The sequence below is a fragment of the Agelaius tricolor genome, unplaced genomic scaffold (genome assembly GCF_023055355.1).
Source record: "Agelaius tricolor isolate 1412-34295 unplaced genomic scaffold, bAgeTri1.0.p SCAF_7, whole genome shotgun sequence".
Taxonomy (NCBI): Eukaryota; Metazoa; Chordata; class Aves; order Passeriformes; family Icteridae; genus Agelaius; species Agelaius tricolor.
The window spans coordinates 26,180,135-26,194,619 of NW_027269267.1; the positions used below are offsets into that span (position 1 = coordinate 26,180,135).

Here is a 14,485-nt window from a genome sequence, read left to right on the forward strand (position 1 = left end):
AAAAAAATGCCTGCAACACATTTTTCAAAACAGAACTAAAAATATGGCTCATTCATTTGGGAATAACTGAAAAAGACTTGAAAACCCCCCAAGAAGTGCCCAAAGTTTTTTATTTGTTTGGTTTCTTGAAAGAACACTCTCATGCACACACACAAATTCTTCAGAACTTTGTAACCAATTCTCAGCTAATGAATTCAATATCTATTCTGATGAATTTTTTTAAATGGGAGATTTCCCAGAATTTTCCCTTCAAGACCTTTTAAAATTACAGTCAAAAGAATTTGGAAAAAGAAAAACTCATAGAAAGAACCCAAGAACTTAAAGTATTTATTCACTAGAGTATGAAAAAGGCAGAAATAATTTCTAGAAGCACAAAGAGAAAATAAATCTTCTTTTCTCCTAAGCAGCTAAGAAGCCTAGAAAAAAAAAAGTCATTAATCTTGCCATTGTATCTTTTTTAAGGAAAGGAGGTTCCTTTCTTCAACTCAACATTGTAAATTGCAAAGAAATTTGACATTCTTTTTTATTCCAGAGGATACTGAAGGGCAAAAAGAAATCCCCTTATGTGTAACTCCACTTTTCATTTCTTCTCACTTGCTTCTCCAGGAAATTTTTGAACCTATTAAAGTGGCACTTGCCAAGATAGAGGGCAGAGCAGACCCTCTAAGAAAACAATCAAAGACACTGTTCTGGTCAAAAAGGAGAACAGTAATCACTGACTTTAATGATTTAGTAGCCAAAAGGATTTAGACTCTAACTGGTTACCAATTTTTCAGAGAAGCTTTACAAATTAAAATTTACATCCAGTACCAATTCCTAATCACAAACCACAAACTTTTGCTTCCCAAACTGTTACAGAAAAACTGGACATTACCCTAGAATTCTGATTTAGTCTGCTGCAAGAGAGAATTGAGGAAAGAAACAGAATGCTTGTTCAAGAGAAAAAAAATTAAAATGCCCATTAACTCAACTGGATCTAAATGGGCGAAATGTCAAAGTACAAGCTAAATTATACTTAAATGCCAATTATTCTCTTTATTTTCTGAGGACAAAGTAAAATTTAGATATTAATCAGCAATGGTAGGAAAATATTAAGTGTAATATATTGTTACATCTCTACTTCTAATGTTAATGCCTGACATTTTGTGTGGTAAAATCAGTCACCAGAATCATACTAGAAGAGGTGACTGACATCTTATTGTATACCTGGTTTAAACAGGGGTTTACACAATCATCCTTTCAGAACATTAAGTGAAAAATGTTTATATCAATATACACTGTTGTGCTAAATTCCTTAATGCACAGTGCACAGCACCTGAAATTCTCAGCTATGAAAGCTATGATGAGCATGAAGGCATAATCTCTGTGCCCAGATACTGACAGCAAGAGCAGAATATAAGTTTTTATTAGTACACTGATGTCCTAGAAATATACACAAGTGCTTGCCTCAAGCAAAATTAGCAGCATTAGAGCTATGCAGATTCAGGTAATTTAACTGCACAGCCTTCTGCACAGGATCTGAAACCTGCATACAGAAGCCAAGGTACGGCACATTTAAATCCACTGAAGAATTAAAGTTCTCCCCTTTCTGTAAACTTGAAGATTAAAGCCAGAGACAGTAAAAATAATCACAAGCAGGAAGCTGCTAGATAAAGAATAAAACTTCACCCAGATATAAGGGGGAGAGTCCAAAGAAAATGCATACACAGTAGCACTGCCATATAAAACATGGAAATCAGCATTGGATCAGTAGAAAAATAATTATTTATATGTAACTAGAAGGGTTACTTAGAATAAGAGACAGAATGGAACAGAATAAAACATTAGAAAAGTAGGAAGCACTACAGTGTCTCTACTGACCTCTTAAGAAAAATTAGATTGAAGGGAGAAGCACACTTCAATTTCTTGGCAGATTAGGTAGGATGTTATGGCTAGAGGCAAGGATAACATTTCTGTCGACTCAGAAGGGATAATATCCAGTTTTACAGAGGGAGCAAGTGAGAGGAAACGGGAATGTCTTAGCAGTAAATGTGGTTTTGGGTATTACAGCAGCAGTCAAGTTACTGTAGACTATAAATCATGATGATGAAACCTATGAAAACAAAAATTAATATTCTTTTGATGCTGTATTCAACAGAAAGGGCAGAAGATAATGGACTACTTGCATTTTATGTAAGCTAGTGCAGTACTAACACATGAACATCAACAATAGCTGACAAGAATGTCTCCAGCACAGGTCACTAACAACTGAATTGCTGATTAATTACCTCAGGGATGACATCATCCCATTTAAGAAATGTTTTTGTTTATGAACATGCATGAATAATTTTAAAATATTGTTTGTTTTTTTTTAAAAAATGGAGATTAAGAAAAGGAATTTATGAACATTTCCAGCTACAAATTACAGGGGCAAATCCCTAAGACCAGAAAGGGCAAATGCCTTTTCCTTGCCTTCTGACTGTGACCCCATATCAAATGCAGCATCCACAAAAGGAATAAATCAAACAATAAATGATTCAAGCTCCACAGGTTATGCATCATTCTAGCACTGCATTTACTCAGTAGTTTCTTAGCCAAACAAGAACAAATATTGTAGTTAGACTGTTTTATCTAGCTGACCCACCTGTCCCACCAGTCCAAATGCACGATCCAAACTCCTCTGGTCTGTGTATTTCCTTATTTTGTTATGGAGCCACCCCAACTCTGCAAGTCTGCTTGTAGTATCTCGGAGAGATTTCGACAAGCTCACCTATAAAGTTAACAGAAACAAGTTTGCAATTAAGTCAAATCTGCCACACCAATACTGGTTTCTTCACAAAGGTCCCCCTTTCTCATAAAAAAGCCAGTTTCAGAAACAATTCATTTTACCTTCTACAGATACTGCAGAAAAGCATACAACCATGTAATTAGCATTATATTTATAGACAAATGCATTCAAAAGGCAGCAGCAACAAACTACTGGCAACTCTGAGACCTTCTCTTTTGGAAATCTTAATGTAACAGTATTCATACACTCTTTTTACATTAGGCAATTATGGCAACAACAAAATGGACTTCAGAAAAAAGGAAGAAATCTGTGTTTTCATGTTGCAATATCAGACTCTATCTTATCCTGATAACCAGCAAGACTGGAAATACGAGTGTTGTAGCAGAGATGTTAATTACTGAAACTAATGAAAAAGCTTGGACAAAATAATTAGTAATTGCTACATGTGAAAGAAATCTTCACTAGAAAATAAATGACCCGATGCCTGACTAGGCATCAGGAACACCAACTTGTAGAACCCAACTTCTAAGATTAAGTCCAGATTTTATAAGTTATTTAATCATATGTCCTTCTGAACTCTTCTAGTCTGTTTCTGGTTGTCTTCTAGTATCTCACTCACCTTGCAAGCCTCCCTTAGTCCCAACATCTTATTTAGCTACCACTACTACTTTAATCTGAATTAGCACATTTCTTCCTCTAATTTACCAACAGATAAGACACTTCCCACTTGAGATTTTCTTCTTCCACATTTCACCATATTACTCAAGAACACTACCACCAAGCATTCAAAATTTCATTGAATAAAAAACCCCAATCAATCTGACTGATAATACAAACCATGAGACAGAGACTAACTTTTGCCCACAGCAACTGGGCCTATCCCACCTCTACAAACAATTTTAAACTTTGACAGCCAGCTGGAACAGTCAAAACCAAAGCAAGGAATTGTTCCAAGAAGTTAAACTGCCAAAGAACTAGTCATCAATCCCCTTCATTAAACCTTTTAGTTAACAGTACAGGCATTCTCCAAGATAACAATTAGTGTCAGAGTGCGTTATCCACACCAGTGTGGGCTTGAAACAGGCTGCAGCATTTGGTTGTAAGACCACAGTTCAGTCCCTAGCCCTCTTGTTTACCCACAGAGGTACAGCTTTAACTTCTTGAACAACTTCTGTAGGGTAAATTCCAGCCCAAACAAATATAATTGGACACAGAAATCCTGCCCACAGCTAAAACCAAAGAGATGACATACCAACTATTTAAAATTCTGCAAGTACAGAGTGCTTGGCAAACATTGAGCACAACACACATCCGCTGGAATTAAATGAGGAACAAGCAAAATTGGCTTGGTGTTATTACATTTGTATGCCTTAGATCAAATCAGAAGCTGCTATCTTATACAGTGCTGAATGCCACCACCAGACCTAATATTAACACTAAGATTAGGAAACATTTCAGCAGGAATAGCACCTTAGAAAGTGTGCTTCTTTCTGGAAAAAAAACCCCAACAATCCAGACTGTGTACAATGAGATTGTCATCTGAGGGAGAGCTACATGCTCTGACTACTATTTTGCCTAGTGTACAGCAATACAGCTAGAGGAGGTATGATATTGGTCCTCCTTGCTTGTCAGAAGTTCCAGCTGCAGCTCTGGTGGGTCAGATAATCTCACCTTCACTGGGTCCAGTAGCTCAAACCAAGTACAAGTAAGGAAGAATGGAAGACGACTGACTTCACAAAAATAACTGAAGACAGAGCTCTCAGGCAAAGATTATTCAGCTGGCTTGTGGTCAGTAATTAAATTCCCTGAATTACAAGTTCCAAGTAAAACAGCTTCTGACCTCAAACCAGGCAATTGGATATGAAAGCTACACAGAAAACCAACAAAACCCATAGTCAGTGATTACAAAATTGGCAAAGTTTTCTTCACATTCCTCTAGAAAAATCGATTATGCTACCCTTCTTTTGCTATCTATAATCTCATCTATAGAATATAACTTACTCAGTGAAGGTGCTAAGGAATTACAAACTTTGCATCATCTACAGGTTTATTAAGAATCTGTTACTTAGTAAGATTTAACAGGATTTAAGTTTTTCCATTTATCCCTCCATTAAGCAGCCGTAAATGTCATTGTAAAGTAATGGTGAACAACTACAACATTTCACTTTTTGCTACTATCATGAAGGAAAAAAGGAAATTAGGTCAGGTATCAACATTAAGACCTGTCTACCATGCCCCTGGCACATGAAATGGCCCAGAAGTAATTTCCCCACCATTTAAGTACTATGTAATATTGTCATAGTAGAAAGTTTTTAATATAAGTAAAAATTACAAGTGTTGTCTTTCCATCTGAACAAGAATACGAAAACCAATTAGCAGAAACTGAATTCTGAAGCTGCACTGTCTAAATACTGAATGTGAAGATGCTAAAGCAATTAGCACAATTTTCTGTTCTTTGGTCAGCTGACCCAATCACACTCTCGGGGTTTTTCTGAATTGCAGGCAGGCATAAGATCTCACCACCTTAAAGCAAAGTCTCTCAGGCATCTCTCCTATTCTTTCGTCCCTTATTCACTGTCTTCATTCAAATTCACATCAGACCTTTCTTCAGTTCTACCACCAGTCCTTTCTTTTCTGGGTCACCTGCATCTGATCACTTATAACTGTAATCAGGCCCATAACAACAAGTGGCTAGCATCTATTCCACATCTCAGGAAGAATGCAGTAAAATGCCTGCATCTGCTTTATGTTAATTCTTATACACTGGAGAGGAAAAATGTTGACAGAAGTCCTCAAAGCCGTAATTTACAAGTCCTTCTATTGGATTAAGAGTTGGGAGACTATTCACATCTTGTGAAATGCTACATTTTCTGCCTGGCACCTAATCTACCCAATCAATTTTCAACTACTAATGTTGAAACTACTCTGTTGTATTAACAAAAGAACCCCCAAAAACAAAACAAACAAAACCAGCACAAAACAAAACAAAACAGCTGGTAGAGGGAATATAGACTTGCAATAATATTTTAACTTTTTTACATGTTTCTCACAGCTATTTTTCCCCTATATACTTTTCTGTTCACATATGAAATATAAGTCATCATACAGTACCTTTCCCTCCACTTTATAGCAATTTTCAGAATTGCACATTTTGATGTTTTTGCCATCTATTCCCTGGAAGACATATAAAACATCTCTTACAAGATTTGCTTCCGTTATTTCAACAGAACCTAGAAGAGAAAAAAAACCAAAAATAAAACAAGTATTTAGATTTGTTGAGACAATAAGTTTTGATTATAACTTTGAAGAACTATTTAGATGCATAGTCAAAAAACCACAAAACTATAAAAAACTATGCTGGGCTTGTAACTGGTAAAGAAACATTTCAGGTCCTCTTAGTCTCACAGGAAAGCCCAAGATTGGCCTTACCTGCCTCTAATGCTACCTGTGGTTCTCCCAGAGCAGTCAGTCTGTACAGCACAGGGCATGTCCTATTTTAACTGACACATTGGCCAGTTTTTAAACTTGGTTATCTCTTGATACAGCACCAGTGCAAGTTCTGAGGCAAGCACCACAGTAACTATCTTTCTTTGAACAAACAATTCAAGTTGGAATAGACTTCTAGAATAATCTCTTCTACATTCACCTAGAAAAAGAACAGTTAATCCAGAAGGAAGAATTGCTTGTTCCATAATGGCTTTCAATTACATATGCCACTGCTCAGTGAGAAGACTGATCAAATCAGACTGCATAACAGCCATGGAGCTAGAAAATATTTAAGTGTGAAGTTTGCTTCTGGTTCTTATTTCTAGTCAGAGGGTAGATTGTGTTAGAGATGCAAGATATTTATGAATTTAAAGGCAACATAAAATCAAAAAAGGCATTGTGTAGACCACTGAAGCTATCCCCACTTTTTCTGGGCAAACTGTCACCACTTGCTTTTGTAAATTTATTTACGATTTCAAGAATTAAACAATTTTGACAACAACTATCCAGAAACTGAGATGCTACAACATGCTTCTACCAATTCAGACAGTACTCTTACTCTTGTCAGTTTGCCTCCCCAACAATCCACTTTCCCAGAAAAAAAGCAAGAAAAATTAAATTCTACTCTTATGTCAGTGTAAGTAGTCTTCAATTTAAGATACCATTTAAAAATCAGTCTCCCCACATAACAATAAGATGTGCATGACTGTAGGTTGTCCTTCTTAGGAACTTGTAGTGAAATGGTGAAAGATTCAAGTGCACATTTCTTTAATTGATAAATAATACGACAAGTATCAACATCAGCCATACAATGTGCCTTTTTATACTCTGTGTGTGGATGTAAGAGTAAGAAAAATTCAAAATAAAAAAATAAAAACAAGCAACTTGAGGAGAAAAAATTAATTATAGGAATTTAATGTTCATAGAAATGTATCATCTTGACAATAGACTTCTATATTCTGAATGCAGTCCTACTTCTATTCCTACACCAGCAAGTGAATACATTTAAGACAACTGTCAGTCCTTATACCCATCCCACACAGGAACCAAAGTCACAGCTGCTGGCTGACTCAACAGAAGAAGTATTGCTTTTTATAGCAATCAGTATAATATATTAAGAGGCAGTGCTAGATTTTATGTTTTTCTATTTCTCTTTCCTATGCTTTTTCCTACTCCTTTTTCTACTTTTTCTTTTTTCTATTTTTGTATAGATTATATCTACTACAGATATAAAACACATATTTACATTATACAGATATACATACACACACACATCTTCTTGCATATAAGTCTTGTTAATTAGGTTCTAAATGTCAAATATTGCCCTCAGATACACCAGTACAACTCTGATCTATAAGCCACTGCTTTGTAAACTGCTACTCAAAGATGCAGAGGCTGGCAGACAGGCTACATTATAGTTCCTTAATATCCACACTTACTTGTAGAGAAGTTAAAAACAAACAAAAACAAAACACCACAAACAAAAGCCTGCATCTCTTATCTTCCTTTGTCACAGAATAATGGTGCTATGGGATAACAACATCTGCCATCAGCTCACTTATTCAGAACTTACTTTTACAGTAAGAGTTGCCACAGAGATCACCTGTTAAACAATTCCTCCTTAGCTGCACTTGTGTAAATTGAGAATAGATCCTCTAGACATCAGCTTCAGGTTTACACACACTTAATTGTGGATGTAAATGAGCAATATTAGGAATTTAGGAATAAATTCTTTACTGTGAGGGCTGATAAGGCACTGGAACACATTGCCCAGAGAAGGTGTGGATGCCCCATCCCTGGAAGTGTTCAAGGACACTCTCTGGAAGGCTCTTGAGCAACCTGGTCTAGTGGAAGGTGTCCCTGTCCGCAGCAGGAGAGCTGGAGCAAGATGATCTTTAAGGTACCTTCCAACTCAAACCATTCTGTGATTTCACAAGTCTATATTTATATTTTTTTATTTTATTGACAATATTTTATGTCACTTGTTCTAAATACAACCACTGTAAACAGTATGCTAATCTAAATAAGAAAGAGGTTTAAGAGCTCTATATTCCAGTTCACATTTCCAAGTTCTGAAAGACACAGAACCACAAACAGATGAGAATTTCAACAAGTTCTGTTTACTGATCTCTCTTTCTGACTCTCAAAACAGTAGTATCTTCTGATCATCAAAAGAATGATCATTGCTCACATATCACAATCACTTAACTATGACAAACACTGGAATGAGCTCAGTATTTTAAGAGGACCAGAACACAATCCAACTAACCAGTGCAAAAAGAAATGAACAACCAGCCAAAAAGACTGTGGTCAAATAGACTAGTCTTGCATATTTGCTTGTATCCTTCTGTTAAGTACATTCTAGAAAAACACTCTTCAAAAAACCAGCATGCTGTGATTCCAAAATAATTTAAAAGATAATGGAGGATATAGATAACAACTGTAAAAAACCTTCTCTTTAACAAATACATCTTTGCTCACCACTTGTGTCCCCTTCTCGCCTTGACCTTGGCACACCACGAGAGACAGCATTTGGAAAGCCTTTTGAGGTAGTGCTTTGTAAGGAAGGCTGGCTTGCAGTTAAAGTCCATGCAAGACGTGAACCCAGCTGCTGACGGAGGCAATCTCCAACACCTGCAGCTTGATAGGATTGTCTACAAGGATAAAAGGGAAAAACACCTTTAAAAACTTTCATTCTATACCCATTACATAGAGTGGAGTGACATCAATTTTGAAAGATGCCCCAAGTTTTTTGCAGATGTTTTGTTGGGGAGGGGTAGTGGTGATTTAATAACAGAACCTTAAAAAAGGGTAGAGAACACAAAAGCAATTTATTTTTTCCTGTAAGCCTACACTTTCAAAAAAGGCTCCCAATTGTAGAAAAGGGAAGTGTAAGTTTGACATACATGATTTGATATCAAAGATTAACTGTGATGAAATGTGTAATTATACTGAAATAGGTTAAGAGTGAAGGTACTATAAACATAATAAACATAGTCATAGAAGAGGAACCTAAATATTTAAGTTTTATTATTAACTGAAGATGTAGTTACACGTCAAAGAACTAAAAGAAAATAGAGAAAGAGAAGAAAGCTCATTTTCCAGCTACTCTACTCTTTCGGATAGTTTGTACCAAGTGCCTGAAGATGTAATCAAGGAGGGACCAGCCAGGCAAGTTCCAATTTCACTGCCTTTCAAACTTGTCAATTTTTCTCACAAAGAAAGTCTTAACTGTGAAAAGACATCACATTGGCCAAGGCCAAGCTCCAGTTGTCCAGGACCTCCCTGGTTAGCCAGGGCTGATTAAATGATGGACAGGATCTTGGAGAGCCATCTAGTCCCACACACTTGTGAGCATCTAAGTGGGTCAACAGGTCAGTAACTTCTCCCTCCTAGATTACAGGAGATCCATCCTGCTCCCTGTCCACATCTGCCAGCCCAGGAGGCCACCTATCCTGAGAACAACTGGCCTCAGTGCTGAAGACTGAGCTCTGCTTTGTTTAGCATTAGTAAGGCCTCAGAGTACAGCACTGAATTTTGGCTGTTCAAAAGAACATAACTCTAGAAAAAAAGAAAAATGGGTACAAAGAGAAGTTCAGGAGGAATGAAACCTATAGAAAGATTTTATTTGGGTTCTTCAGCTCACAGACTACAGGACAAAAGAGCACAGTGAAATTGCAATAAAATGGAACAGTATGAGCAGGTCAGAACAAGAATATGCCAGAAAGAGGGGAGGTTCTGCTGATATTTTTAAGCAAGCAGATATAAGAAATAACCTCACTGACATATCTTTCTATATTGTATCAGTATTATACAATGATTGAGGCTAGAAGTGACCTCTGGAGATCACCTCCTACAAGCCTTCTGATCAAGCAGATCAACTACAGAAGGCTAGCTGCTACATTGCTCAAGTCATATTTTTAATATTTTCAAGCACGGAGACTACACAACCTCTCTGGGCAACCCATGTCAGTGTTTCACAATATGCCCCTACTCAAACATACATCCCCATCTTAATGCAAAAATGTGGGCTTTTTTCCTTTTTGATTATCTGTGATTCACAACTCATATATTATGCCAGTTACCACTTGTTCTTTCCCTGACCCAATACAGTCTAGCTCAGTCTCCTTATGCCCCTTGTCATACCATTACATAGGTAAGATGTAATCAAGAATTTTCTTCTCCAGGCTGAACAACTCCAGGTCTGACTCAGCTTCCCCTCACATGACAGATGCCTCAACCCCTTAAATAGTTTTGGGCTTCTTTCCCCAGACTCCTTCTTCCAGCCTGTCTATATCTTTCTTTGTACTATAACTGGACCCAGCATTTCAGATATCCTCATCAGTACTGAGCAGTGAGAAGTTTTATTTCCCTTACCCTTCTGGTGATGTCCCTCACAACACAACCCAGGAGGCTCTTAGTCTTCTTCACCACACATTGCACACTCATGTTCAATTTGGTGCCTACCAGGAATCCCAGGACATTTTCTGCAAAGCTGCTTTGCAATCAGTCAGCACACAGTATGTACTGATGCATGGACTTATTCCTTCCCAGGTACAGGACTCTGAACTTCAGCAGGTTCCTGTGAGCCTGTTTCTGGAGCCCACTGAATCCCTCTGAGAAGCAGGTTAACAACCTCCTTTAACAACCACTCCTCCCAGCTTTGTATCATCCGCAAAGATGCCAAAGACCCACTCTGTGCCATCAGGTGGGATGAAGGATGCAGCTTCTGGTTATACCATTAGGGACTGGGGTTCCAACTGGACTTTTGTGCCACTGATGATAATCCTTTTGAGTCTAGCAGGTTCAGTTCACCTCACTGTCACCTTACCTAGTCCATATTTTATTAAGTCTGTCAATAAGGCTGTCACAGGTAGACAGCATTAAAAGTCTTAGCAAGGTTGAAATAAGCAACCAAAGGCATGCTTTCCCCTTGTTCATCCAGTCAGCCATCTCATCATAGAAAGCTGTAAGACTGGTCAAGCATGCCTTTCTGAATTCTGTGCTCACTACTCCTAGTCGCCCCCTTCTTGTCCATCACATGTCTGGACATGCTTTCAGAACAAAGACTTTCCCAAGGGTCTCAGTGTCCTGCACTGACTTTACCAGCACAAAGGCAAAGCAAGCACCAAGTACCTCCACCTTTTCCATATCTGCCACCTAAGTCCATGCCCCTTGAATAGGGGCCTGTGCTTTCTCTAGCCTTCCTTAACTGCTTATGTAGTTGCAGAAACAGCTGCTGTTTCCCTTCATGCACCTTGACAGATGAACCTCTAGGTCAGTTTAGGATTTCACTGCAGCCACTCTGCGCCTGGATGCTCCTTTGCACCTGGCACTGCTTCCATATTTTGTACACTTTTTTATATCTGAGTTTTGTCAGAAACAACTTGTTTCTCCATGTAGGGCTCCTGCTACTTTTAATTCCTCCTTGCCCATTTCTTTCTTAAGCTTGAGGGAGGTGATCCTTGAATACCAACCTTCATTCTAGTCCAGCATTGAACCCAATGATCATTTTAGCTCCCTTCAAACAGAAGTATCCCATTCTGTTCTCTCCTTAATCCCTCTTTCCTCCAGGGCAGCCTCTCAGGGGATCTTTCCAAGAAGATCCCACAAGAGCCCCAAGTCTCCTATCTAAAGTCCAGGGATGAAATACTGCTTTTTACCATGCTTCCACTTCCAGAATGCTGAACTACATCATCTTATCACTCCTGCAGTACTTGTATTTTTAAAGCCTATTAATAACAATAAAATTCAGTTCTGTCAGCACTAATTCCATAATATGAATTTAATAATTCCTGTCAAACACACTCTACTAAAAAAATATGTCTTCAACTCAAAAAAAAAGCTTTGATCCTTTCTGAAAATGCATCTTGTGATTTCATGTTTGTTTCACAACTATTGGGGGCGGGAAAGAAAATTAGGAGACAAGAAGATAGTGATTAAAAATGGACACATTTGGACAGCCATTTATGGCTTCATATGGTCATATGCCAGCACCTGATATTCTGAACTGTTCAGCTCAGAACTTAGTTTCTCTTCACCCAAAGTGGAATTTCCAATGGCATACAAAAACAGAGGATGAAGGAAAGAAAAAATGCAAGTCTTCTCCAAACCTATCTGTAAGGTGAAATTTACCCTGGAATGAGTGACTGTGGAGTTGGAGTTGGCCCATTTAGGGCATAGAGGCTGATGCTGCTGATCCCACTGCTCCCCATGCTGCAGGAACTCTGGGCAGACTGAGCACTGCGGTCTTGGTAATTCAGTGGAAGGGTCTGAGGCCTGGCATAGTAATAAGGGGTTGAGTGAGCATCCCGTGGCAATGCTTGAGCAAAAAGCGTGGGATAACTTGACACCTGAAAAGAAAAGGATTTGAAAAGGGAGGAATAATAAAAAAAAAAAGATGCGGGAATTGCTTTAAGTTACATCTTCAGTTAATAGAAGTGTAATATCAACAACACAAGAAATATTTGAAGACCGTGTTTGCGCAAAGAAAAATTTGCTGATGCAATTATCATGACAAAAAAGTGCCTTACAGTGAGCAACAGTATTTTAGCAACACAACTTCTTTTTGCCTGCAAATCATCATTAGCAATAGCTGCAAAAAGCACTTTGGTGCCAGCAGCGCTGCAACTGCATTTTGCTTTCCCTACTCCATTTAAAACTCATTATCACATGAGCAGACATCACACCACCAAGCAGAAAGTAACCATAAAAACCACCCATCTAATGCACTGGATGCTCCTTTGCACAGCTTCAGTTGCACATGTTGGACAGCTCATATTTTTACATTTATGTAGTGTCAGAAAACTACACCAAATATTACAGATACTTAACAAGTGTTTTCTTCCTTTCAGCCTCACATACAGGTATCATGAAAACAGACTTGAGGTATTGCTCAAGTCTGGATAATGATTTTTGAAGACATCTAAAACAAGTGACATACATTTCCTCTTTCTCAGAAGCAACAAAAGTATCCTCACCTACCTTGTTAGACTGTTTACGTGGATCTTCACTAAGGCTAAGCAGGAGGTAGAGTATTGACCATTTGTTTTTCAAAATGCCCTTCAAAAAAAAATGAAGACAAACATAAAGTTCAACTCTTGATAAGAACAAAACTCTTCTTAATTATCCAACTATGCATGTAAATAAACTTTCCAGATAAATAAGACTAACTCAGAGTCTGCATATTTTTTAATAAATTGGCAATGTGCAGTGCAGCCTCTGTATTGCTAATTTTATGAATTTTTTCCACTGTGTTCAAATCATGAATTCTCACCTGCTCTGAGATCAGCAAGCAGGCTGAATTTAAAATTCATAGCTACTAAGAATGATGCTTATACAGAGTTGAACTGTTACCAGCATTCCCACACACTCTCACCACTTAAAACATCTCAGATGCAGCCATTAATTTAACCTAAATGTGAAAAAGGAAAACTCTTAGTGAAGTTCTAAGCAAGGAACTATCTTTTCTCCTTTCTCCCCTCCACTCTCCTTTACAGGGAGGCCTCAAAAGTGAGGGTTTTGATGTCTGTTACTTTAAATACCATTTAAGATAGCTACCAATTTTTTAATAACTTAAGACAGAGATATTGTTAATATGAAACTTGAGGAATACACAATATAGTCTTTAGCAAACAGACACACACAGACTTTTAGAATAAGACTGTCTGCAGTTTTAGATCTCAGCAGAAAGCTGTCCAACTTCAGCTAAAGCCCAAGCTACAGAGTATTTAAAATGCAAGCAAGCACTAAAATGATTTATTTTAAATATGCATGTTCCTAGATATGGTACTCTATAGTCCTATGACACTAACACTTGCACCTGAATTTACCAGGGACATAGAACCTTATGATGGACATTAGGCTGAGTCCAAGAAACTTATACAAATTCTCTCACAATATTGATCAGCCTATGATCTACAATACTGAGCAATGCTGAATATAAAGCAAACTTGAGTCATATCAAGATTCAACACAGACTCCATCCCTTATGAAGCAACATAATTTACTAAAGCTCTATATTTTTATATACAAGGAGACATTCTATATTATCATGTAGAGCACACTTGTATTATCTTCTGCTTTAATCTCAAGAACAAGCAACAAGTAGAGGTACTGCATCTGCTGCAAGTAACTAATACAGCAAACGATAACCAAGTGGTGAAAAAGGAGCAGCAACTGCTTCTTCTACTGGCCAGGATAGAATAAATCCAAGTGCTTCAAGAAAAGTGG

At 37.7% G+C, this 14,485-nt stretch overlaps 1 protein-coding gene across 2 annotated transcripts in view; it reads right to left on the bottom strand.

Annotated features, from left to right (window-relative positions):
• TUBGCP3 (tubulin gamma complex component 3) overlaps positions 1-14,485 on the bottom strand; it is a 49,018-nt gene that overhangs the window by 20,425 nt on the left and 14,108 nt on the right. For both annotated transcript variants that reach the window (XM_071430632.1, XM_071430634.1), the window contains 5 exons: positions 13,238-13,315; positions 12,389-12,606; positions 8,735-8,907; positions 5,879-5,997; positions 2,624-2,749 (listed from right to left, as the gene is read on the bottom strand). In XM_071430632.1, coding sequence (XP_071286733.1) covers positions 2,624-2,749; positions 5,879-5,997; positions 8,735-8,907; positions 12,389-12,606; positions 13,238-13,315 — 714 coding nt within the window. The remainder of the gene's footprint in view (positions 1-2,623; positions 2,750-5,878; positions 5,998-8,734; positions 8,908-12,388; positions 12,607-13,237; positions 13,316-14,485) is intronic.